The sequence below is a fragment of the Hippocampus zosterae genome, chromosome 14 (assembly GCF_025434085.1).
Source record: "Hippocampus zosterae strain Florida chromosome 14, ASM2543408v3, whole genome shotgun sequence".
Lineage (NCBI taxonomy): Eukaryota > Metazoa > Chordata > Actinopteri > Syngnathiformes > Syngnathidae > Hippocampus > Hippocampus zosterae.
The window spans coordinates 17,074,302-17,101,192 of NC_067464.1; the positions used below are offsets into that span (position 1 = coordinate 17,074,302).

Sequence of the window (26,891 nt, forward strand, 5' to 3'; positions counted from 1 at the left end):
TTCTCATTTATTTTTTTATTCGTGTGTGTGTGTGTGTGTGTGTGTGTGTGTGTGTGTGTGTGTGTGTGTGTGTGTGTGTGTGTGTGTGTGTGTGTGTGTGTGTGTGTGTGTGTGTGTGTGTGTGTGTGAGAGTATTTAAATCAACAATTTGCAAGTGGGTTCCCCTTCCACCTGTGTCCTCCTAATGAAAAATGACTCCGAAGGAACAAATTATACAATGAAAGCATGCTAAAAAAATTACAGTTGTCTGGTTCAATGCTACATCACTGTTACAGTCTGTAATTGTATCTCAACACAGCCCTTCACGTTGTTGCTCTTCTTTATCTGCAGTGACCATGAAAAAAAAAATCCCAATGCAGCGATTCACTATTTGCCATTTAATGCTTGGAATTATCACTCCCATTTATGTAACGAGTGCAAATATGAAAGCCCGTCAGTATTTTTCCCTGCTTTTCTCTTATTTCGTTCGTCACCACTTTTCTTCATATTGTTGTGTACGCATCGTGGGTGTGTGTATGAGTGTGTGGGTGGTTGCAAGGTTTTTTTTATTTTATTTTATTTTTTTATCTGTGAACGTTTTCTACGTGGGTGATAGTGGCTTGACTGTGTCGCGTGTGAGTTTCTGAATATCTGCAGAATCGAACACACAAAGAAACACACACACAAACACAATCCAAGGTTGCATCTCTTTTTTTTGATAAATACTGTTGCGTGGGTACTTAAAAAAATTTTTTTTACATCACCATTTCTAATGAATATTAATCAGCATCTACTTGTGCCACTTACACACCCGTCGAAATTAGCAAAAATAAAAACAATTAAGGTTGGATGAACAACATTCATTGTACTATGTTGAGTTATCATGACAAAAGACAAATTGATTAACAGATAGTAAAGGCGATAAATATTTATGACCGATAAACAGAACTGGTGCTTTACTTGGTTTTTTGCCAAACTGGCCAGGACAATTACTACAATTACATCTAGAGTCTAATAACAAAAGAGACTGAACTACAGTAAGATAGTTTGGAATATGCGATTGAAGCATCAGTGACAAAGAGTAAGAGGGTAACAGTAAGAGGTGATTATATAACACCATCCCAAATATCATGGTGAAGACCTGAGAGGGAAAATGAGCTATTTTAAACCTGGGCTACAGCTCAGAGAAAGAAGCAATGTGGGCTGATCTGCTGGCCATCACAGCAAGCTCCACTGATTTGTGTGTAAAGCGTGCCCCCCTCCCCACCCCTCCACCACGCTCCCTGTGAAAAACTGGCATCACAGACAGTTTAGTACGAAGGCAGGTTACATAATGATGACTGGTACTACACCTCAAAATTTGCATCCTGCTCTAATAAACCACACCATCACCCCCCCCCAAAAAAAATTGCAATTGTATAAAAACAAAACTGCTTCTAGCAAGATATAATCAACATTTTCATAAATGCTAACCTTAAAGGAGTTGCAAATTGCAATTTTTTCACACATTAAAATGTTCCCTGCTGTCTTAATAATATATTTATGATGTGCTTCAGTCTAAATTACCCAGCACACATTTCAACCTCTTTTTACAGGCTTTTTCAAGCAGCAAGTGTTTTTAGAGGTCTAATGCAAATGAGCGACAGCTCGTAATGTTCCGCTTCTCTGAGTTTTGACTGAAAGAGACGAGAAACTAAATCCTGGCTTTACTGTTCTTCCGCTGATGCGGCCATTTATCATGAAGGTGGCACTTGATTAACGGGGGAAAAGCTGAATTTTACTTTCAAAAGTTCAAGTGCCCATAAAAATATTGTTCTATTCTATGTATTGTGTATTTCGCTCATGGAAGCAGTGCTTCATCATCAAGCAAAGTAGTGTGCTGATCCATGCATTTGGTGCATGCATTGTGTGAAATGTGTTGTCACGTTACCAACATTTTTACTTTGATACATGCACGTAAAATACATTGATAGCAATACTGAAAACTTACCAGAGCAAAAACTTAAAAATAGGCAAAAAACAGCAGATGCAAATGATCAGCTAATAAGGCAGCTGTGAAGCAACATTAGAACAATCCAGATTATTTGAATCAGTTGTGTTGCAGCTGGGAGAGATGGAAAACTGGCAAGACAGCGGCCCTTGAGGGCCGACTTTGAACACCCCCGCATTATAGGGACAACTATCACAATGGAGGCCGGTTGTCAAACGTATTAGTAAACTACATTTCTTTCTTTTATTTTTAATTGGTATAGAAACACTATCCTTACAGTTGTTTTGTCAAAATGTTTTAATCAAAAAAAGGAAAAAACGTTAAAACACACATACACACATTCTGCACTCAATAATTCTATCCTTAGTGGAGCTGTAAAAAATTAATCAAAAATGGCTTCAACATGACTGTACCGTGATCACAAAATCTTACATTTGGATGCAAATAATATGTGAGTCAGATAAATAAGCACAAAATATGCACTACATAAAATACGTAGCAGCACATAACAAGATTTATAAACACTTGGGCGCTATGTCTAACAGGGAACCAACAGTAAAGTAAGTGCCGGTACATGAAAGTCTGAAGTAGTGGTGTCCCGTATGTTTGTTTCGTTCCAGGAACCATTTCTTAGTGTAAGATGATCACATGTAGTAAATTTCCATCAGATTTTCATCCTCACATTTTTGTTCTTCAGCATTCTTCTTCTGCATAATGCTAGAAACGATCAAGAAGATGTATAACAAAAACATATATCAAGTGTCAAACATTCAAACAAGTGTTACAGTGTCCCAAAGAACAAAAAAAATCCTAAATGTTTTCACAACAGCATTGAGATTTCTCAGTGGATTTAGACATAATCGAAGACAAAATAGACTAATAGGCTAACATATTCTCGGTAAGATATTATATTTCTCAGTCCAGAAGTAAAGTGACTGACTGTCTCTACAAAAAAAAATGTCTCAACATTCACACATCATCTTGTAAGCGGGTCAAAATTAAAAGTATAAAGAAAGTATAAGACCATTCCAGGTTTTGTTTTACATCTATGACTCAACAATCCATCATTCCGGACTCGGATGAGCTCTTGTCTGTTCACCTTTGTGTTCTGTTTACGTCTGCAAAACCGGCAATAAGTGTGAGAGTGATATGACACTCCCACATGACGTCGTCTGCTCCTGCTGGGGCTGCAATTCAAGAGCTCACCTTGAAATAAAGGACATTGAGTCGACCCCCCACCCGTCCCCACCTCACCCACACTATTTTCTACACTAAACCGCACAAATGACTTGCGAGTCATTATCCAGCATCAACGACAGACTGCATTGCGACGTCAACTTTCAATAAACCGGTTTGATCAGCACGTCTTAAGGGAACGCCTTTTATAGAAGTGTAGCGCCCTCTGGTGTATATATTTACACAACGTGCTAAAATGCACTGAACGTTCAGATTCTTGTAGTCATGGACGTTTCGGCGTTTTTCTTTTTCTTGTCTTTTTTTAATAGTTTAAAGAAGAAGCTGAAAAAATACAGGTCATGTGATAGATCGTTTAGGGCAGTGCTTACAATAATTGAAGTGTTTTTCGCAACAACACCAATATTGTTTACTGTTACCATGACCTGAGAAACCACTGGCCTGCGTATATCATATACGGTACATATTATACATTTGATGTAAACAAAGTTTATTACAAGAGGTCCAGGGGTATTTGTAAAATTACAGTTTTTATGATTTGATGCCTAGAACTGTCAATTGAAAACACCTACTATAAGTATGATTTGTTATACATGGATATATATTTACAGACACACAAATATCACTGCAAACCTCTCCATGTAAAGTGAAATATTCATTGGAATATCTTATGAATAGTGAAATTCTACACTTCAATCATAGGTTGATTGTTTGATTTAATTTCACCATAATTTTGGTGCTTTATAAAGGCAAAATCATGTCAATAGTGTCATTTTTCAAATACTAAAATAGGGTGGCGCGGTGACGACTGGTTAACATGTGTCCGCCTCACAGTGTGGAGATGCAGGGTTCGATTCCGGCTCTGGCCTTTCTGTGTGGAGTTTGCATGTTCTCCCCCCGTGCCCGCGTGGGTTTCCTCCGGGTACTCCAGTTTCCTTTCCTCCATTCCAAAAACATGCCTGGCAGGTTAATGGAAGAATAAAAATTGTCCCTAGGTTTGATTGTGAGCACAAATGGTTGTTTGTCTATGTGTGCTCTGCAATTGGCTGGCAACCAGTTAAGGTGTACCCTACCTAATGTCTGAATACGGCTGGGATAGGCTCCAACACGTGACCCTCGTGAGGATAAGTGGATGAGAACATGGATGCAGGGATGGATGGACAACGTAATGTAATGTAATGTAATGTTCAATTCCTGACCCCGTACATTAAACAGAAAAGGATCACAAATGATCATGCTAATTTTAAGGCAACATATTTGGATATGATATACTCAACATTTCAATTAAATAACCACATATTTTGTTTCTTAAGAAGATGATATTTCAATTCTCAGCCTGGTCAGTCCACGTTATGACAAAGGTCTTCCATTTTCAGCCAGTGTGCCATGTGTAATTTATCAGAGGAATAATGCAAACGTTGGCATGCGCCGTAGTTCGAGTGGTGCCCAGTATTTGACCAGTTGAAGTCAGTTGCAGGGAGTTTCTCATTCAAGATGAAGTTAGAAATGTGAAATCCAAACAACACATTTCTGTTTCTCCTCCTCCTTCGAACACAATGTCCCACAGCATACAAAAAAGTATTTTCAGTCAGTTGACTTATATCCATCATTTGATTGTGTCGAGATTTTTTTTCAATCAGATAATTAATTAATCCATCTTGAATGGATGTCTAAAGCGTTGTCGTCGCACCCATATCGCTGGTCTTGGCTTTCTTATTTAAACTTTTCTGGCTCTCAGCCAGTGTTGGATCAGTCTTCCTGTACAGCGACCTGGGTGGAGCCATGTTGGTGAGCTCATGCTGATCAGCGAACATTATCCTCTCGTTCTCGTGTCGGACCCGGAATCTTTTGACGAGGCGCTTACCAATGAGATAAAGCATCTCACAAATGCACATGAAGATACACAGTACACTGGAGATGACCATAAACAACATGAAGATCTTTTTCTCAGTCGGACGGCTAATGAAGCAGTCCACTGTGTTCGGGCACGGATCCAGTGAACACTTGGATAACCTGAGAAATAATGGAGAGATGATTGATTTTACTCAAATAATAAATATCGAAATCAAAAGATTGTATAATATGAAAACAAATTACTTTGGCAGGTCATATCCATGGTAAACGTGATGCAGAATGTAGAGGAATGAGATGTCGAATCCAGCTTTGAAGACCAAACTAATTAGATAAGTCCACCACAGCCCTCCTCTCTTCTTGCCAGGGTTGGCGTACAGGTGAGAGCCTTCGTGTAACTCCACATATTTCTTGTCCTTTTCTTCCCGGAATCTGACATGAGCCACCACCATGAGAGATGGGCAGGTGACAAAGATCAGCTGCAGTGCCCACAGACGGATGTGGGAGATGGGGAAGATGTGGTCGTAGCACACGTTGGTGCAGCCCGGCTACGAAATAAGCATGAGTAGTCAAAGAAATGGATGAAACAATTGCACTTACTAAAGTAACCTGCATTTCCAACAGCAGCCCCGCCCCCTCTCTACAAATAAAATGTTTGATGGTAGGATAGGAACGGTCATTAAAATCAGTTTTCCCCAGTTTAAAATTTTTGTCAACATAGCAAAGCTGAGTTGCGGCGCCTGTAACAGCAATTCAGTTTAGTTCGGTTAATTGTGGAGTGTCCTTTTTGGAAGCAACATGCTGATGGCCAGAGGTACGTTGATTATGTCTCAACTGGTTTGCTGGCTACAGAAGCTGTTTGTGTTGAAGCCAGTAAGACGAGTCTGCCAAGTTATGGCAATGATTTTAGTTCCTGTAGTTATGTTATGTAATGATATGGCTACAGGGTAAATTCCGTAGAGTGCATTTGACTCTAAAAAGTCTATATTTGGTCCGAGTCAAAAAAGAGTAACATGTTCAAAGTAAATTTTACACTGGAAAAAACATTGGTGCAAAAAGTTTTTGAGGACTTTTTTTTTCCAATGTAAAATTTACTCTGAATATTGGATTCTCAAATTTTACTGTGTTTACACTGGGACCAAATATAGTTGATTTAGGGTATGTGTCAAACACAAGGCCCGGGGGCCAGATTCGGCCCGCCACATCATTTTATGTGGCCCGCGAAAGCAAATCATTTGTGTCAACTTCCATGAACCTTGCTAAAATCTGTACCGAAACATCAAATTGTCATGTGTCATAAATAATGTTGAGATTTTGCAATAATTTTGTCACCCTGTTCACACTCACTCAATCAATAATTGAACAAACTATTTTAGTTGATATGATTTCAAAACTAGTAATCCATCAAATTGTTGTATACTAATATAATACAAACATTTGAAGTAATAATATACAAAAATTGATTTCACTTTACTGTTGTGATGGCCCTCCGAAAGAAGACGTAACCCCATAGTGGCCCGCGACAAAAATGAGTTTGACACCCCTGTTTTAGAGTAAAATGTACTCTGAAATTTACTGTGTTGACAATACTGTTTTTATTATATTTTTTAAAAATGTTAAATATCAGTTAATACACTGAGGGAATGTAGTCAAATGCTCATGTTATTCTGGTACAGTACATTTCTGTCCTGTCTTACCTGCCGTGTATTGCACACAAAGTCTTTGCTGTCATCGCCCCAAACTCTTTGTGCTGCCACCACAAATACTAGCACACGGAAGACAAACACCATGGACAGCCAAATCTTTCCAAACGCGGTGGAGTACTTATTGACTCCACTCAACAGGCTTTCAAGCCCCGACCAGTTCATCCCCGCGGCCTCAACTTGTCTTGCTGATAAAAAAAAAAAAAGAAAAAAAAGAGAGAGTGCTCCTCCTGTAGGAGAAAACAAGCAAACAAAAAAATGTTAGAAGCAGACAGATCATTGTTGAATCTGTGGCAACCAGTCAGGATTCACCACACCTCACTCAGTGTAACATTGGAGTGCAACACATAGGTTCAGCAGGCACAGACTCGCATGAAGTTCTTCATACCAACTCAGAAATCAACAAGGAAGACGTGCATGTGCAGAAGACATGGCTTGGGTTTCTTGTTTCTCAAAAACAGACAGACTGTTTGCAAGCCTGACGACTATGAAAAATATATATTATACAAATGTCACTGAAGTGAGTAATTTGATCAGGGGTCTCACATAACGTGGATCTAAAAATTATACACACCCCAAGTTTCTGTAATATAAATACCCCACCCACTCATTTTCCGATCGTAGGGCACACATAGACAAACAACCATTGACATTCACAGTCACCCCTATCGAAAATGATGAGTTTCCAAATCAAAAATCAGACCAAAAGAAATCATTTCAAAACTTTTTCCACCATGAATGTGACCTAACCTGTCCAACTCAACTGAAATGTGATTCCTTTTCGAAGGAGAAAGGAAAATCAAACAATAGTTGTGGTTGCACAACATGCCCTCTTTTCACCGGTGATATGGCCGTGCTCAAAATGAAATACAGTACAGTATTCACATTCAAAAGGGAGTGAGATCGCGCCTGCCACCACTTCAAGTGTCTCTGATTAACCAACAACAACATTTAGCTTTTCCACAGATCAGGCTTTTTATTACTTGTTTTTAGGGGAGGCTTAGGGGTGTTTTAGCATAAAAACCTCAAGGTTTTTATGCTAAAACTGACTGGTGTGAGGAACTGTTTGTAATTACCTCAACCTTAACTACGGTATGTCGTCGTTTCTTGCTGAACAAATAAACAGTACCACTAATACAATACAATACAATACAATACAATACAATACAATACAATACCATACAATACATGCTGATTTATATAGCGCTTTCACAACAGCGGCAGCTGTAACAAAGCACTTAACAAAACAGTTAACATAAAGTAAAATGCTAACACCTTCGCGCTAAACTGTCAGTTCGGTATGTATCGTAGTATGTAAGTTCAATCGTGTTTTAACACATTTTACTACTTGTTTTTAGGAGATTTCGTTTGTGTATATAAAGTCAGATTTGGATGATTTTCTATCGTGCCACCAAATCCCCAAGCCCAAACATACAGTATGAAGAAATTGTCACATTTACTTAACGGTCCATCGTTCCCAGAAATTGTTGCCGCCCCTTCAATTTTGCCGTTGGCCTTCTCAAATTTTCATCACTTTTGGCGGGATGACCATATTCTTGGTTCTGTCACTATTGTGCCATATTTTCTACATTTGATGATGACTGTCTTCACCTTGTTCCATGATCTATTTAATACTTTGGAAATTATTTTGTACCCTTCTCCTAACCGATAGCTTTGAACAAGGAGATGCGTCTTATGCTTTGTAAGCTCTCTGCGGGCCATGGCTTGGGCTGTGAGGTATGACTCCAAAATGGACAGGAAAAGCATACTAGAACATCTGAACTTTATTTGGGGTTGATCAGAGGCATACTGATTGGTGGAAAGTGAGCGCTGACTCCAATTTAACCTAAGTTTGACTGTGATTGGATAATTCTGAGCTCAGCTACATCCCCCAATTATAAGAGAGTGTGCACACTTGTCTAGCTACATTCATTCATTCATTCATTCATTTTCCTACCCGCTTGATCCTCACTAGGGTCGCGGGGGGTGCTGGAGCCCATCCCAGCTGTCTCCGGGCAGTAGGCGGGGGACACCCTGAATCGGTTGCCAGCCAATCGCAGGGCACACAGAGACGAACAACCATTCGCACTCACACTCACACGTAGGGACAATTTAGAGTGTTCAAACAGCCTGCCACGCATGTTTTTGGAATGTGGGAGGAAACCGGAGCACCCGGAGAAAACCCACGCAGGCCCGGGGAGAACATGCAAACTCCACACAGGGAGGCCGGAGCTGGAATCGAACCCGGTACCTCTGCACTGTGAAGCCGACGTGCTAACCACTGGACTACCGGGCCGCCCTCTAGCTACATTAGCTCTGTTTATTTTTTTGTTTCATCTCATGAAAAAATAATAATAACCATATAGTTTCACCAGCTACAGGTCGTGAAAAGGGATGAGAAAATGTCTGAAATTATTTCTCTTGGTCACTTCCTTTTGTATACTATACATCATAAACAAAATCTGACATTTTAACGGGGGTGTTTGCATTCACTGTAATACACTCCAAACAAATTAAAGTACTGCACAGTACAGCAATTCAGTTGGTCTAATTTGTCTATTCGATTAAAGTGAGTTTGTTTTTTTGATGTTTCGAAAGGACCTTTGTGCCTCCCATATTTTTACCATTAAAAAAAAAAAGCAAAAAACACTCAGTATTGATTATTTTCATATCTTGTTGACACAAGAGGGCTCTATTTTTATAACTGGCGCATGCGGAAATGCTGGTATATCTTGGCTTTCGTGCGGGTGCAAGGCCCCGAATCATGGTAGAAATCAATTATTCATTCATTCATTCATTCATCTTCCGAGCCGCTTGATCCTCACTAGGGTCGCGGGGGGTGCCGGAGCCTATCCCAGCTGTCTTCGGGCAGTAGGCGGGGGACACCCTGAATTGCTTGCCAGCCAATCGCAAGAAATCAATTAAATGAATGTTATTTTTATTATTATTATTGTTATTATAATTATAATTATTAAATCATCCACCTGGCCTGCATGCAACTGGACTTGTGGAGCGGGAGTGTGGATACATAGTTACATGCGATACGCCGACATATTTATGTCGCCAATGGTTAACATGAGCTTATTTATTAAGGGTAACCGCTTTGGTTGCCTGTTAGTCTAAGAGGAGTGAAAATGCTCTGATCACGCATGGATTGATGCATCATTTTCCGGACAGTTTCCATGTGAGGTGTGAGTGTGACACATTTATAGGGAAAGAGTAGACTGAGTAGAAACTGTAGAATCAAATTTCAGTGAAGAATATGCCATTGTTACTGTCAATGTCGATCCAAATATTTTTACACCATAACCAGCAAGTAGCACGGCAGAGAGGTAATTGTTTATCACACCATCCAAAGTCACAGTTTCATGAAATAGAATGCCCACAAATACCAAACTTGCGCAACACAGTCATAAAACAAGCAGAAACATAGCCCGGCAAAAGGCAACAATCATAGCTGTGAAACATTGGGATTTTTGCGTCATTGGGCTTTTTAGACATGATTTGAAACAATGTGAGTCATTCGCATTATGTTAAATGGCATCAGCCTTCGGTGGCAATCGAACCCTCTGATTCGCTAGCAAATCGGTGCATGAGACAGAAGACAACAATTAGATTGTATACCAAAGTAAAACAACGGCAAAGAAAAAAAGCACTAGCTGGTAAATTAAGCTCAGCATAACATTGCTTTTTTTCCCTTAGACTTGGTCCTGGTTGGTCTTGGAGTTTTTTGGGGCAATGTTCTATATATGTGTGCATTGTATTTCATGAAAACCTGATGTGGACTGTTTGATAAACAATGCCTTCTCGGTGACAGAAATGGTTACATGAAAGGAAGAAGGGATTCAACTGGTAGACAAAGATAAACTGGCAGGCCTGACACTTTCTGGACCTGGATTTGACATCTCTCAGACAGGAGGATTTGCATTTTGGCTATCGATGTAGCCCGCCCTCTGTGAGGTGTTTTGTCACTCTGGCCAACTCACCAAAAGAAATCTGATTATAACCCTGCCACAGCTAACTTTGGTTCATTCTTGTTTTGTTAATCATGTCAACATAGCCAGATAATATTGTAGCAAGCAGGACAGTCAAAGGGTATCGCTCTCATACATAACAAACTCCTTTTGTGGTTGGATGATCCCTTTTTTCCAGTTTGCCAGTGGAGGCATTATAACAGCCACCAAAAAATACAAATTGCATTTGTGGCCACACTGAACTGAAGTCTCTAAAGTTATGACATGTTTAAGAAACATTTCAAACCCAAACTACAAAGAACAGGTTTGCCACCTTCAACGCAGGCCAGACGATCAACCAGCAAGTCAACAAAGACATTATGTTGTGTTAAGTCAAGAGTTGTACAGTAGAGCTCGTTTGCGGCTGCCACCATGACAGCAAGAAGCAATGCTCTGAACATCTTTCCTGGCCCAAAACAACATCATTATGCTGCTAGAGCAACCCTACTGATATGGTGCTCAATATGTTCTTTTTTTGCCCCCTCTTTCAAAAGCTCGGTAGGGTCATCAGAGGAGCTGTTTTTAAGACGTACATAACATTAAGATGGCTGATACAATGGAAGTGTGGAGAATTCCAGAAGGTGTGGTGTCCTTAATTAAACCTTTTTAGGTGGTGACACTGTCGAACCACTATTAGCCAGAATCAGCACTGGTCTTGTATATTCATGATATTGTTGCTGGCTTGTGAAAAGTCATTGAAAATTTGTTTACATTCATAATGTATCTATGTTCGTCAGGGTGTTTGAATTTCAGATAACCCATAAATGTACAAATGAAAAAAAAAGACCAAAAAATGGACGTACAGTATGTGTTTTTCACAGGACAGCAACAAAATAATATGTTTCTATAATATCATGTTTAGCGTCTTTATACTGTATTATTCAAGCCTTTCAGAAAATATTACCTCTGTGTATTTCATTAGTTGATGTTAAGGGGCAAGTGGCTCAACATACGATCGACCTGAATATTTAACCGTTGACATTTTCTTGGCTTTAAATGTTGTACAAGTCATACCTTTTAGCAGTATGTTAAAGAGTTTAGCACCTTTTAAAAATTGCAACGATGATTGGTCGATTTAAGTGAATAAAACTCAAGATATTGAATATTTAAAAAGCAAGAACGTTGTTGGTTTCATCGTATTTATTAATTACATTTCCCCAGGTTCCGTTCGAGTATATATATCACAAGCTATACAAAAAGGGAAATCCATATTGAATATACAGTACAACAGCCGTCTTAGCCTTGCATTCTTTCCGTATTAGTCAAGGCTCACCCACTGATTCATGAGTTAAAAAAACAAAACAAACAAACAAAAAAAGAGATTTGAAAGACTTTTTGTTTTAGATGTGTGTTTTTCAATGACTGAAATGAGTCGAGCCTCAACATTGAGGACTGTTCTATTTTGACCATACAACTTGGGATTTCTGTGCCATTTTCACTGCTACTTATTGACCGTCAGTGATGCTTGATGAACAAGGTGTCATCAAACGCCATGAACATTAACCTACAATATGTCCCTATTGCCAGACCTGAAACAACCAGCTATACATGTCATCATCCCTTTCTACGTTGGTTGTGGATATTGATTGCAATATCATCATGAATGACAATCTCTTTTTCCACTTTATAACTCATAAAACGTTCATAGGTCTCAGTCAGAGGAAAAATTAAACCCAACACCAACAGTAACGTAGGTTCCACACATTTCCCCCTGTAAAGCAAATTGTTTTCTGTGTAAAACAAACAAGCAACAAGACTAACATTGATACTTGCTTTTGACACAGGGAAAAAATATGACCAGATTCAAACTTACCTGGTGCTGAAAACCTTCCTTAAAATCTGATACGTTTTTCCCTAAAACAAAGGAGAAAGTATCAATTTACAACAGTTCAAGTTAGGATGCGAAACTATTTAGCTCTTTTCCGTCTTTCAGGGATTGTCTGTTCTTGCTCGCCCTTTTCCAGAAATCTTGCCAAACCAGATTCAGCAGCTTCTACGTCATCACACACACGCACGCCCACGCGCACGCACACACACGCCCTGTCATGTTAGAGAGACACTAAGCTAGGTGATAAACATCTGAAGGAACGGGAAAGAAATTGTCAGACTCTGAAAGAAAATGGGATCAAATATCCACCGTTTTCTTATCCACGAATGAATTTGTGTGTGAGACTGTGCGTGTGCTTTTAGAGAAAAAGTAGTGCGCTTTGGAGAGAGCCACGCCCCTTTTGTCTCACCCAGTTAAAAGCATTGGAATGAAATGTTTCAGGGGATCCTATGAATCACGTCGATATACGAACATTATTACAATAATAATAATACTGTAGTTACCATCCTATTCTGGTGTCACAAGTGCTCTATATCTAATGTCTCTTTTACTTATTTCTTCATACTTTCAGTATTTCTAAATGTTATTACCCAGGAAGATAGCTGGCCTGGACTCCAGCGCGCCCCGCGACCCTTGTGAGGATAAGCAGATCAGAAAACGGATGGATGGGTGTATGATCATATTCATAACAGGGTTGCACAGCTAGAGTGAGACATTCAATCAAGGCTAACTTGGCTGTAAAAGTATGACAAATAAAATAGAAGAGTCGGTTCCATTCTTGTGGAAAACGGTTTGTGCTGTCAAGTGCAGCGCATCATGTTATTCACTTCTTTCCTCTTATTTCTACCATGCTAAAATGTTATGGGGTTGCGTGCAAGTTGTGGGACACACGTTCCACGAATAATACTTTTTAGTTCAAATATGATGTTTATTAAAACAAATGTTCCCACAATTATATGGGTCAGCAATGAAACAGATCACTTAAAAATGACATTAAAGATTCGATTTGATCATTGGGAGAGCAAGAATAAAAATTGCATTTTAGGGCATACTCCTGATGTATTTGGTATTTTCAGGCATACTTTTCTCCTTGTTCTTTTAGACTTGTTCTCGGGACAAGTAAATATACTCAGAAACTGCGTGTTTTAATTTTTGAATGTGGATTGTTTAAAGTTCGATTTCTGGAATGGCCCATCCATTGAACTGCATGTCGGTATTTGTATTGCCGTAGAGCAGGCATTTCCATAATCTATCTATCTATCTATCTATCTATCTATCTATCTATCTATCTATCTATCTATCTATCTATCTATCTATCTATCTATCTATCTATCTATCTATCTATCTATCTATCTATCTATCTATCTATCTATCTATCTATCTATCTATCTATCTACAGTATCTATCTATCTATCTATCTATCTATCTATCTATCTATCTATCTATCTATCTATCTATCTATCTATCTATCTATCTATCTATCTATCTATCTATCTATCTATCTATATTTCTAATAATAATAAGTAAATAGTCATTTTAATGCACAATGACTCGTTGCACTGGAAGACAAATTAAATATCCATCCATCCATCCATCCATTATCTACCGCTTATCCGGGGCCGGGTCGCGGGGGCAACAGCTTTAGCAGGGAAGCCCAGACTTCCCTCTCCCTAGCTACTTCTTCCAGCTCTCCCCGGGGGATCCCGAGTCGTTCCCAGGCAAGCTGGGTGACATAGTCTCTCCAGCGTGTCCTGGGTCTTCCTCGGGGTCTCCTCCCGGTGGGACATGACCGGAACACCTCACCGGGGAGGCGCTCAGGAGGCATCCGAATCAGATGCCCAAGCCACCTCATCTGGCTCCTCTCGATGTGGAGGAGAAGCGGATCGACTCTGAGCCCCTCCCGGATGACTGAGCTTCTCACCTTATCTCTAAGGGAGAGCCCGGACACCCTGCGGAGAAAACTCATTTCAGCCGCTTGTATCCGGGATCTCGTTCTTTCGGTCACGACCCATAGCTCGTGACCATAGGTTAGGGTTGGGACGTAGATCGACCGGTAAATTGAGAGCTTCGCCCTTTGGCTCAGCTCCTTCTTCACCACGACAGACCGATACAACGTCCGCATCACAGCAGACGCTGCACCGATCCGCCTGTCGATCTCTCGCTCCCTGACATCGGTGGTATAGTGACCGAACAGCCCGTATCAGGGGGTTCGGTACCCTATACCCACGAAGAACCCCCCACAGAACTCCCCGAGGGACACCGTCAAACACCTTCTCCAAGTCCACAAAACACATGTAGACTGGTTGACTTCAACCACAGAGATAGGAGAGCCCACCTCAGAGTCCCAAGGCTCTGCTTCCTCCAAGGAAGGCGTGTTGGTGGAGTTGAGGAGGTCTTCGAAGTACTCTGCCCACCAGTTCACAACGTCCCGAGTCAAAGTCAGCAGCGCCCCATCCCCACTGTACACAGTGTTAGTGGTGCACTGCTTCCCCCTCCTGAGACGTCGGATGGTGGACCAGAATTTCCTTGAAGCCGTCCGGAAGTCGGCTTCCATGGCCTCACCGAACTCTTCCCACGCTCGGGTTTTTGCCTCGGCGACCACCGAAGCCGCAGTCCGCTTGGCCAGTCGATATCCGTCAGCTGCCTCTGGGGTCCCACAGGCCATAAAGCCTCGATAGGACTCCTTCTTCAGCTTGACGGCATCCCTTACTGCTGGTGTCCACCAGCGAGTACGGGGATTGCCGCCACGACAGGCACCAACCACCTTACGGCCACAACTCAGATTGGCCGACTCAACAATAGAGGCACGGAACATGGTCCACTCTGGCTCAATGTCCCCCGCCTCCCCCGGAACATGGGAAAAGCTCTGTCGGAGGTGGTAGTTGAAACTCCTTCTGACAGGGGATTCCGCCAGACGCTCCCAACAAACCCTCACTATACGTTTGGGTCTGCCAGGACGGACCGGCATCTTCCCCCACCATCGGAGCCTACTCACCACCTGGTGGTGATCAGTTGACAGCTCCGCCCCTCTCTTCACCCGAGAGTCCAGAACATGCGGCCGCAAATCCGATGATACAACTACAAAGTCGATCATCGAACTGCGGCCTAGGGTGTCCTGGTGCCAAGTGCACATATGGACACCCATATGTTTGAACAAGGTGTTCGTTATGGACAATCCGTGACGAGCACAGAAGTCCAATCCTGTTTGGTGCATATGCACAAACAACAGTCAGGACCCGTCCACCCACCCGAAGGCGGAGGGAGGCAACCCTCTCGTCTACCGGTGTGAACCCCAATGTACAGGCACTGAGCCGGGGGACAATGAGTATGCCCACACCTGCTCTGCGCCTCTCACCGTGAGCAACTACAGAGTGGAAGAGAGTCCAACCCCTCTCGAGAGAACTGGTACCAGAACCCAGGCTCTGTGTGGAGGCAAGTCCGACTATATCCAGTCGGAAATTCTCTGCCTCACACACCAGCTCGGGCTCCTTCCCTGCCAGAGAGGTGACATTCCATGTCCCAAGAGCTGGCTTCTGTAGCCGAGGATCGGACCGCCAGGGTCCCCGCCTTTGGCTGCCGCCCAGCTCATATTGCACCCGACCCCTTTGGCCCCTCTCATGGGTGGTGAGCCCATGGGAAGGGGGACCCACGTTGCCTCTTCGGGCTGTGCCCGGCCGGGCCCCATGGGTGTAAGCCCGGCCACCAGGCGCCTGCCAACGAGCCCCACCTCCAGGCCTGGCTCCAGAGGGGGGCCCGGTGACCCGTGTCCGGGCAAGGGAAACCTAGATCCATTTATTTCGATCATCATTGGGGTCTTTGAGCCGTGCTTTGTCTGGCCCCTCACCTCGAACCTGTTTGCCATGGGTGACCCTGCCAGGGGCATAAAGCCCCAGACAACTTAGCTTCTAGGATCATTGGGACACACAAACCCCTCCACCACGGTAAGGTGACGACTCACGGACAAATTAAGAATTAAGAATTAAGAATACCTTTATTAGTCTCGCAATGGAGAAATTCCAGATTCACAGCAGCAAAGTTATGAAAGGAAGAAGTAGAACAACAAAAAAATAGGAGCTGCTGGAAAGGCAGCCACTCTCGCGGCGCCATTTTGAAGTCAAAATAACAAAAAATAACACAAGACAACACATAGGACAGAGACAGTCGTGCAATCTTCACCACTTTTCTGCATACACTTTGTTGTCTGAAGCAGTTATAGATGAAAGAGGAGAGGATCAAAGTGTCCTTTCACCAGTGGATCAGAGACATCATGCTGAAAAATGTGCACACGTCTGCTCCAAGCAAAGTTTTGAAAGCAAACACGAAGCTGTAGCGTCCATTGACGAAAAGAGATTAGTTCACTTCTCCTGTCCCACATAATCCGCTTCAAACTCCAAGCCGCGACTCCCAGCTCCAAATCCGCATCGGCACTCCGCGCCAACGCTCCTTTCTTCTCATCGTCGGCTCCTCAAGACCTCCATCCATCCAGCCGCAGACCGTTCAACAGCACCGATCTCTCCGCTGAACAAAGCGGGGCTGTGAAAAATGCTGCCCATTACAGGCGCAAGACACAAGTGCCCCGGGACTGTCCAGCAACGACAGTCAAATGGTGCCGACGTTCCTCCAGTCAAAAACAGTGCTGGTATACCCATGCTGCCGAGAAGGCGCAACCACCAAGCACAGAGTCTCCTCCTTGATGAATGTCGTGGCCAAAAATGCTGAAAAAGGTCCACATCAAGTCCACACGACGTAACAACAAACACAAAGTGACAAAAGAAACACAAGAACAACAAAAAAAAGCAAGGCTCATGAGAGCACTTGCTGACGGCTGCCTACTCGGGCGCCATCTTGACTTCAAAGAATATTAAATATTAAATTAAAATATATACAATCACAGTGTGTGGTTATGTTATGCTTTTTCAAACACTTGAACACTCTTTGAGCATCAACTTTAAGATACTGTGCTAAATATTGGTTTAATGAAAAAGATTTATTGTATAGTACTTAAAATGGCGCTTTTGACATATCTGGTTAGGCAGTGCCCACTGCCTTCCCATCCCCAGTGGCGCTGATGACCATTCAACCCTTAATTCAAACCTTAACTATTATTTAAGCATAGCGTGTGAAGACTTGCTTTCTCTGCTATTATGGATGCACCCTTTACGTGCGTCTCTCATTTCCTGACTTTCTATTGTTTACACTCCAGTCCGTTAGGCAGCGCTACTGCACTGGTTTGCCATCATCCGGATAAATGACAAAAGAAGGCGAAGAAGACAGAGGAGGCGGTACGTGATGTTTTCGCTGTACAGTACAGTAATCGCATACTTGGTTACGTTGTGCCCTCGTTTTGGAACCTGGTTGTTTTGTCCTTTTCTAACCGACCTTCTCAGATCCTCTGAGCCGAAATCGCTGTAAATACAGTTTAATTAAGATTAGTTTTGTGTTTTGTGTTGCATACGATGTTTTTGCACGGGTTGTCATAGTGTAATGTCACGTCAGACGCTTAATTAACGTTATATTGCAAATCATGTAATATGAGTGGAGTAATAAGAAATTGATTGGGAAGTTTTATTCGACGTCTTATTTAGTTTATCATTAAACTAAACGTATTTGAAACCTCGACTTTGACAATGTCACTCGACAGCAACTGATCCGTCGAATATTGTTCAACGTAATATAAATCTGTTCGAAAGACCTTCAGAATACTTAACGGTCCAGTATCTAGCACTGTGACGCAATATGTGACCGTTCCTTAAGATGATTTCGTTGACAATTCTGTTCAATGTGCAGTCACTTCAATTTATCGGTTCCCCTAACACGCTGCAAGACACCCTCAAGCCCGTGTTTTCTATTGCACAACAGTTTAGCATCAAGCTAGCAGGCCGTTGTCAGCCGTGAGCAGAAGCAAACCAGCATCTTCATCAATGGTGTGTCCACATACAGCAGCCGTCACATTGTCCTGCGCGTGCTCAATGAACTGTCTCCTCAGCTCACATCACAGTGAGTAATTAGTTAAAATTTTTATTCCAAAAAATGTTATTGTCAGTTGCCAAACCTCACTCATTTGACCCATCCCTCACACCCACACTAAGAGCTTGTTGGCACAAGAATTATATTTTGGGAATGCGTGTCCCATCAAGTAACAGTTTCATTTACTTACACCAGTGCAACCAGTAATGTTTATTATTTGTTCATATATTTTTGTTGAATACTTTTTATTGGTTGCTGACAAACACTGCCCAATTATAAAGCGGTCAATGAAAATGAGTGGAGTTAATGATTACTTTGCAAGTCGACTTTAAAGGTTTAAAAAAAAAACTCGTAAAAAACAACATTTAGTTTGGAGCTCTGTTACAGAGACATCCTCAGTCATTGAGTTAGTAAATTAATATTTTGTTGCCTTTCTCTCTACTCAGGCTGCTCGTGTATGGCAGTTGCAAGGCGCGAAAGGGAGTTCTGCCAAGCCCAGCACCTACTGCTAATTGTGGACAAGTGAACCACAGACACTAGAAAGACAAAAGCACTGGCATTCACACACATATACCCACGAGTAAGTCTGGGTGGTAAATAACAGTAGTAAAACAAGATATCAATGTAATACAGTGTTGTTATGTTGGCAGGTCTTCCCTGCCACCCTGTTTAACCACGTGAAGGAATCTTGGTGAACAGCAGAGGCTTTGATTATTTGTGGTCTCAACATCTCCACTTTTCCTCTCATCGCTTGATTTGATTTACTTCTCTGGATGGGTTGACATTTTCCAAAGGAAGCCTGGATTGATCTGATTTTATTTGCTCTGTTTTCCCATTTCACTCCAAAGATTTTCTCTCCCATTCACAAAACGTCTGCTATTTTTCATTAAGTAGCAAACTTCAGTGGGTGTAAAAATGAACCGACTTGCGCCAGTGGAAATCTCTTATGACTCTCTAAGGTTCCTCATCACACACAACCCCACTAATGCACAACTTGGAAGGTTTATTGAGGTAGGGCACATTTTTTTGCACTTTCAATAACAACTGTCATATTACTTGTTTGGAGAATTTGTTGTGACATTGAAATCTGTGTCGATTCGAAGGACCTAAAAGCATACAGAGCTAACACCCTGGTAAGAGTGTGTGCTGCCACTTATGACAAGGCACCAGTGGAACAAGAAGGCATTCGTGTCCTGGTGAGTGACCAAATTTATTGATTTATGTAATGTGTGTACAGTATATATATATATATATATATATATATATATATATATATATATATATATAAAATAGAGCTGTCAGTTTAGCACGTTTTTATTGGCATTAATTTAAATGAATTTTAACGGGATTAAACATTTTCTCGCGAGATTTACGCGGCACACGTCACAAGCGGATGTTACGTTGCTCTATAAATACACCAGAAACAAAACAACAAGCGCGCTGCAAAAGTCCACGCCCATGTCTGTTTTACCAGCCACGACAAGACCAAAGTTACCTGTTCTTCTCTCTCTATATATATCATACAGGTACACGATGTATGCCACTGACGCGATTGTTACTTATTTGGAACTATTTTGTGTGGAAGGTTACAGTGTTCTGAGCTTCTCTGTGTTCATCTGACAGTGACAGCGCGCTGTAGTGGTAGCGACCTAGCGAAAATAAAACGTCTCCAGTGTTGTCATCGAACCAAGTGTAGTCATCCGAAATGAGGTCTACACAAAACCTTAGAGAGACTTCCGCGCAAGAAGGACCAACACAATCAACATAGCCCGACTGTGTTAGGGGGAGTGAAACCCCCCCTCTTTCAGAATGGTTTGCCCCAGCAGCACGGGGGAAGTGCTTGCGCTTGTTTGTACGGCCAGCAGTTTTGAATACAGCGGCACATAACGAACACTGGTGTCTCGTTATTCTCCAACAAACATACAGAAACAGACTGCTGTGTTCAAAGCAAACTTGAGAAAAACGAAGTATGCAACCATGGTTTAAATCCACTATAGGCTGAGTACTAGTTTACCCTAGATGTGCACTTTATAATGTTATATTGCTCTGTTTTGATTTCATTAAAAAAGCTGTTAAGGCAGCTGTTGTGTGACAATTTTTTTTTCACTGTTGTTGATGGACAGTAATATTGTGTGAGAGATTATGTCTGAACAACTGCTCCAAGTGAAAAATGTTCATGTAAAATTGAAAATTGAAATTGTTATTTCAGTAAATATTTGCATTTGGCACATAGAAAACGGATTCATGATTGCAAGTTGATGAGAGCATTAAAATGGGGAAAAATAGGACAAAAAATGTAAAAGGAAATTCAGAAACAATAAAAAATGTGTGAGTAATCACAATTAATTTTTTTGTTCATTTGAGTTAATTATGACAGTTGAATTTTTAATTAGATTAAATATTGTAATCGTTTGACAGCTCTAATATAAAAATATAAAATGTATACAGTGAACCCTCGTTACAACTCGGTTCACCTTTCACGGTTTTGTTGTTTCACAAAAAAAAAAATGAATGCTAATGTTTTGGGCGCTTTTTTTTGTAAATCAGAATCAGAATCATCTTTATTGGCCAAGTATGTAGAACACACAAGGAATTTGTCTCCGGTATAACACACTGCACTAGTATCATCGTAAACAACAAAATCATTGAACCATTTTAGAGTATACCAGTAGTTTTGTAGTACCATTTTGTGGTGCAAGAAGAGTGACTATGTCAGTGACTGTTTAAGGAGTTAATGGCTAGAGGGAAAAAGCTGTTTAAGTGTCTACTGGATTTGGTGTGCATGGATCTGTAGCGTCTGCCTGAGGGGAGTGGCTGAAAAAGGTGGTGGGCAGGGTGCGGGGGATCCAGGAGGATTTTCCGTGCCCTTGTCTTGATTCTTGCAGTGTGCAAGTCCTCAAGAGTGGGTAGGGCGGTGCCAACGATTTTTTCTGCCGTCCTAACTGTCCGTTGAAGTCGGATTTTGTCCTTTTTTGTGGCGGCCCCAAACCAAACCGTGATGGAAGAACACAGGATTGATTCGATGACTGCCGTGTAGAACTGTCGTAGCACCTCCTGTGGCAGGCCATGCTTCCTCAGCAGCCTCAGGAAGTACATCCGCTGCCGGGCCCTTTTCAGGATGGAGATGGTGTTGACTTCCCAAACAGTGCATTGTGTTTTGCAACCTGATTGGCTAAGAGACTGTAGACCAATATCAACCTTCTTTGACTAAAGATCTGCTTAACAAGCAGCAAACCTCCCGTGATCAACCTGTTAGCGCACGTGCACGCGGGACATGCTTGGAACGCCTTGCCAGGGAGGCGTCCAGGATAAGATCCAGAAAATACAGAATGTGAAACTGCAGATATAGATGTTTTCTGAATCCACGTGATCTTTTTTCTAGGATATGCCATTTGAAGATGGCTCTGCCCCTCCCGATCAAGTGGTTGAAAGTTGGCTGAGTCTTTTGGAGACAAAGTTCCGAGACGAGCCCGGCAGCTGTGTGGCTGTGCATTGTGTTGCTGGATTGGGAAGGTATGATTGCCCAAGATCGCAGATGTCAAATTCCGGTCCTCGATCCTGATTCAAATGATCAGGATTGTTTTCAGTGCATTTGAATCACGTGTGTGGGAGGCGGGAAACATCTAAAGTGCGCAGGACTCAAGTTTGACACTTGTGCTCTCGATATGATTTAGAAACATTGTGCTGAAAAAAGTAATTGCCTCCTTGACAAATTCATATTTTATTGCAGATTTTTTTCCTCTTTTAATGTTTAACATCAAAAAATAGCAATATCAGACAAAGATAATTGAAGTAAAGATGAAATGCAGTATTTAAGTGGAGACCTTATTTATTAAGGAAAAAAAATCCATTCAAATATACCTGCCCCCCTCCTTTTTTAAATTACGACTGTGGCCAATCATATTTTTTTAGAAAGCTGAATTCATTGTTACTGAACTCACCCAGGTTTAATTACCTTAAGGCCTGTTCAATCAACAAATCACTACCGTGTTGTTTTACCGTGTAATTGCTCAATTTAGCCATAATGACAGAAATATACATATTTTGGCTGATTTTCTTTGTTAGCCGTGAGTCTTCACATTCTAATATGGGATATTTGCAAAGAAAGTGGTCACGCAGATGGATTTTTTGTAATATTAAATGATCTTAAACAGTGGTAAACAGAAAAATCAAGTAGACACAAGATTTTGTGTGTTTGTGAAAAGAAAATCACCACCTCCTTTCGTCCATACCTGACGCGGCGTTATGGGGCGCATTTGTGCAGCGTGTTAACTATCGTACCTCACGTGTGCCGTTTTCTCTCGGCCCTCCAGATTCCCATTCTTTGCCAGTGCCCTCGGTGAATTGTACGTGAAACAAACTCTGAATGAGAATAATAATAACAACAACAGATATAGCGCATTCCTTTATTGAACTGTGTACAGCTCTATTCTGCAACATTTATTTTTGTGCATGCAAACACTTTTTCTTTCCCCCCCCCCCAATTTTGCTGCTGTAGACTGTAAATTTCCCCAGTGTGGGAAAAATAAAGGATATCTTATCTTATTGTTGGAATTGCCTTTTTGTCTCTAGAGCTCCAGTTCTAGTAGCCCTTGCTTTGATCGAGTGTGGGATGGCGTATGAAGATGCTGTTCACTTCATAAGACTGTGAGTACCTCATACCTACCGTAATTTTTTGTAACATGTACAAGGCCGCCATTACACTGTCCAATGGGCACAGGTACTCTTACTCACACAGCCTTGCTCTTTGTGAACACAGGTTTCAAGCTTTATGATGTTTTTTTTTTTAAATCTTGTTTTTCAGGAAGCGTCGTGGAGCATTCAACTCAAAGCAGCTGCTTTTCTTGGAAAACTACAAACCAAAACTGTGCTTGCGCTCCAAAGATGCGAACAGACAGAGTTGCGCAGTACAATAGGAATCAGCAAGCACAGCTTACCCTCTAAATCTTCGCTGTAGTTTCATCAATGGTTCATGTACATTTTGATGTTATTTCTTAGATTAGTTCAAAATGTTTCATCCATTTAAGATTATCCAAGCGGCAAATTCCACTTTTGTAGGTGCTAGAAGACTTCTTGCCTCTCACCAATGGGACTTGACGTTCTGTTGACTATTTCAAATCCAAACCGCACGTTCTCCCCTTTGAAGTTATCCCTCTGGACTCTTAACGGGCACTTTTCCAGCCTTCTCTGTGACAACATCATGTACTCTCCTGAAAGGATTCTTCAGGGATCCTTCACAGGGCTGCACTAGGAGTAATTTTGATGTTGGCCACATCTTCAAAACAAGTCTCCTTGATGACTCCCTTGAGCTCGGGAAAGAGAAAAAAAAATCACACAGAGCAGAGTCAGTTCAATAAGGAGCGGCACAACAATGTTATTCTCGGCCTGGAAATGTCGGAAGATGAGGGCATTTTGAGGGGCTGCGTTGTCAGGGTGAAGCAGCAACAAGTTCCTGCGCATGGAATGAAGCAAACGCCCTGTGGCATGAAAAGGCAGAATATGATGGACGGCTATCAAATTGAAGAATTCAATGAACATGACTTTGGAATCCGACTGTATTACTTTCTTAGGCCATGCCGATGTTGGACTCTTCCACTGAAGGCTCTGATGGCCTTTGGCCTCAAGAGTTATACTTAAAGATCTCCCTCCCGAGTCTCATCTAGTCTCTTTGGTCTCGTCACTCACTCTGCTATTTGCTTGATGACGTGCCGCAGAGGAGATGTATTTAAATGCACTCGGGGAGAAAAATTCAATGGTTTCGGAGAGCCGAGGTAAAACAGGGTGAGCCTAAAGTCGATGTACTGTACATTTGACATAATAATCTGGTGTTTGTGGTCTGAGGTTGGGACAAAAAGTGGAGAAATATAGCCCAAATACTGTAACGTTATGCAGCAGGCTTTAAAATTGGCTCCTATTTTATTTTGCTGTTTTTAAGAGAGACCAAACTTTGAGTTAAGACCAAGTTAGAGGCTTGTTTTGGTATTTTTTCTCTCTCCACATTTTAAAGCGAGACAAATATTTGAAATGGCATTGATTTTAATGTAAGAAATTAGAAGTTAAGAAGACCCTCAGTGAATGACAAGCTTGCAAATGGTTGTGGTTCTGATATCATTAATAACTTTGATGTGTTTTGCATCCAATTAAAAATACTCTTCATTCGACATCTGTCTTTGGTTAGCGCGCAACAAAAAAATTACCGTACATGTGGGACGATGAAGAGAAGTTTATTTTTTCTCCAAAATTTGTAATTCCACTTCTCACTCAACATTCACATTAATATTTTTAAATAATTATTTTGTTGTTTAGTAGGTACAGTCATTCCAATGTCAACTCTTTGACTGTCCAGGATGTAGCACTGATAACGCTTTAAAAAAAAAAGATCAATTTCCAAATGTATGTCAGTTTTAGGCAAACGTTGCTGTATTATACAATTCAAATGTACCGACTGTTTGTCCCAATGCTAGTATTTCTTTGTAGAAGAACCTTGTATTGCAATGTTTTGCCAGTGGTAGCCAAGTTTTATGTGACAATTCATGTGTGGGACGAATAAAGGATATCTTATCTTATTCAAATTAGTTTCATCTAAAGTGCCATCAAAACGTATTTGCCAGTGTCCTAATTTGTTTAGTTTTATCAATGTTCATCACAAGTGTTGAAAATAATTAAACCAAGACACAGAAGGCCAGACAGGTTGGGATTTCCCCCCTGAAGAAATAAAATAATACCGATCATTTTTGTGCATTTTGCATTTTGTGTTCTCAGTGATTGCCTTTGTGAGATATTATAATTGGCTAGTTGATAGTGTAACATGAGTCCTGTCAAATACAAATGCCAAACAACTAAGAAATCAGGAAATACTTTTGACATGGCACAGCATTTAGTAGATTGTCGTAGCTATGACAAGAAATCATAACAGCATCATCTTCCTTGTTTCCTGCCCGTTTTGCTCTACGTCTTGCTCTTTATGATACTGTGTTCTGGTAACACGATGTGTGGTATTGGGCCACTATTATCCATGCTAAATGTTAATGGTCCATAATGTGCGTAATGATCCTGGGTGCACTGTGATATGTTTGCTGGGCTACGTGCAACCACATGAGCACACGTATCAAAGATGGCAACAGTATGCAAACATTGTTACAAACATAGAGCACAACTTTTGCCCAAAATGCCAGAATTCCTTCTTTTGTGGCACTCTTCTGTAGTTTGTATTTGGTCCGATCGTTAATGTTTTTGCTGATCCTTGATTTCCTGTTATTGACTCATTTCACGGTTTCTTTGTGAAATGCCTACTCACAGTAAATGTGTTCAGTAGCCTTGTGTGTGTGTGTACTTTTTGTCCAAATCATGAAAAACTAGAGCAGTGGTGTCAAACTCACTTTTGTCGCGGGCCACATTGTAGTTACGGTTTCCCTTGGAGAGCCACTATGAATTTTGGGAAACCATATACCGGTAAATGTATAATGACCTCCACCTATTACATACACAGCGCACGACAAATTGATGGGCAACTAGTTTTAAAATCAGAAGTCAAGAATAATGACTGTTACTGTGAATTACACATGACAATTTGAAATTTTGGTTCAGACTTTAGCAAGCATCATGGAACTTGACATGCTTGATTTGCTTTCGTGGCCCACATAAAATTATATGGCCGGCCAGATCAGGTCCCCGGGCCTTGACTCTGCACCTTTAAAGCTTTTATTTTGAAGTCAGCACTTGCTTTGACAGCGTCTTAATGTTTGCCGCTTCCGTGACATGTCTAAATGACGGTGCCAATCAACAGTAAATAAATAATCTTTTTTTTTTACCCGAATAGTACAGCATACTGTAGGAGTCGTATGACTATTCCAAATTGCAAGAGATACATTGAACAAGAGATGGCACTGTGGGCTCATGTGAAGTCTGTCGCAATTCGTCACGGCAGGGGAAGGGCACTCCGGTTCCTCGACAGCCATATCCTGTCTGTACGATCAGCTCATCAGCAAGCTCTGTAGAACCCTGAAACGATCATGATCAATTGAATCAGCTGTGTTGAATACTCCTGCGTTAGACGCTAAAAAGACGTGCTGGTACTTCGTAAGCACGGCAGCCGACTGGTTAGCACATTCGGCTCACATTGAGGAGGTCGCGGTTTCGAACCCGTGTCTGCGTGTTTTCTCCGAGTACAGTTTCCTCCATCATTCCCAATAATGCATGTCAGGTTAACTGAACACGAAATTGTCCCGAGGTGTGACTGGGTGTAAATGTTTGTCTGTGTGCCCTGCAATTGGCTAGCACTCGATTCACGGTGTAATACCCTGCCGACAGCCGGAAGATGGCTGGGAGAGCCAACACATCCGGGACCCACTTGAGGAAAAACGGCT

At 41.5% G+C, this 26,891-nt stretch overlaps 2 protein-coding genes and 2 long non-coding RNA genes across 4 annotated transcripts in view; 1 reads left to right on the forward strand and 3 right to left on the reverse strand.

The window, feature by feature from the left end:
- gjb9a (gap junction protein beta 9a) lies at positions 1-12,893 on the reverse strand. Its single transcript, XM_052085853.1, has 4 exons — positions 12,544-12,893; positions 6,712-6,947; positions 5,261-5,562; positions 1-5,176 (listed from the first exon to the last, which is right to left on the reverse strand). Exons 2-4 carry the CDS (start codon positions 6,880-6,882, stop codon positions 4,834-4,836), a joined length of 816 nt encoding a protein of 271 aa, XP_051941813.1. The 5' UTR covers positions 6,883-6,947; positions 12,544-12,893; the 3' UTR covers positions 1-4,833.
- LOC127614559 (uncharacterized) overlaps positions 1-26,891 on the reverse strand; it is a 135,832-nt gene continuing 108,941 nt past the window's right edge. The window contains exon 2 of the long non-coding RNA XR_007966602.1: positions 1-3,990. This is a non-coding gene — a long non-coding RNA (uncharacterized LOC127614559). The remainder of the gene's footprint in view (positions 3,991-26,891) is intronic.
- On the forward strand, positions 7,545-25,841 carry LOC127614523 (protein tyrosine phosphatase type IVA 2-like). Its single transcript, XM_052085874.1, has 9 exons — positions 7,545-7,809; positions 17,762-17,840; positions 18,418-18,555; positions 18,972-19,105; positions 19,176-19,536; positions 19,629-19,721; positions 21,908-22,038; positions 23,098-23,172; positions 23,330-25,841. Exons 5-9 carry the CDS (start codon positions 19,441-19,443, stop codon positions 23,439-23,441), a joined length of 507 nt encoding a protein of 168 aa, XP_051941834.1. The 5' UTR covers positions 7,545-7,809; positions 17,762-17,840; positions 18,418-18,555; positions 18,972-19,105; positions 19,176-19,440; the 3' UTR covers positions 23,442-25,841.
- On the reverse strand, positions 24,523-26,855 carry LOC127614583 (uncharacterized). Its single transcript, XR_007966627.1, has 2 exons — positions 26,602-26,855; positions 24,523-26,526 (listed from the first exon to the last, which is right to left on the reverse strand). It is a non-coding gene; the product is annotated as an uncharacterized LOC127614583 (long non-coding RNA).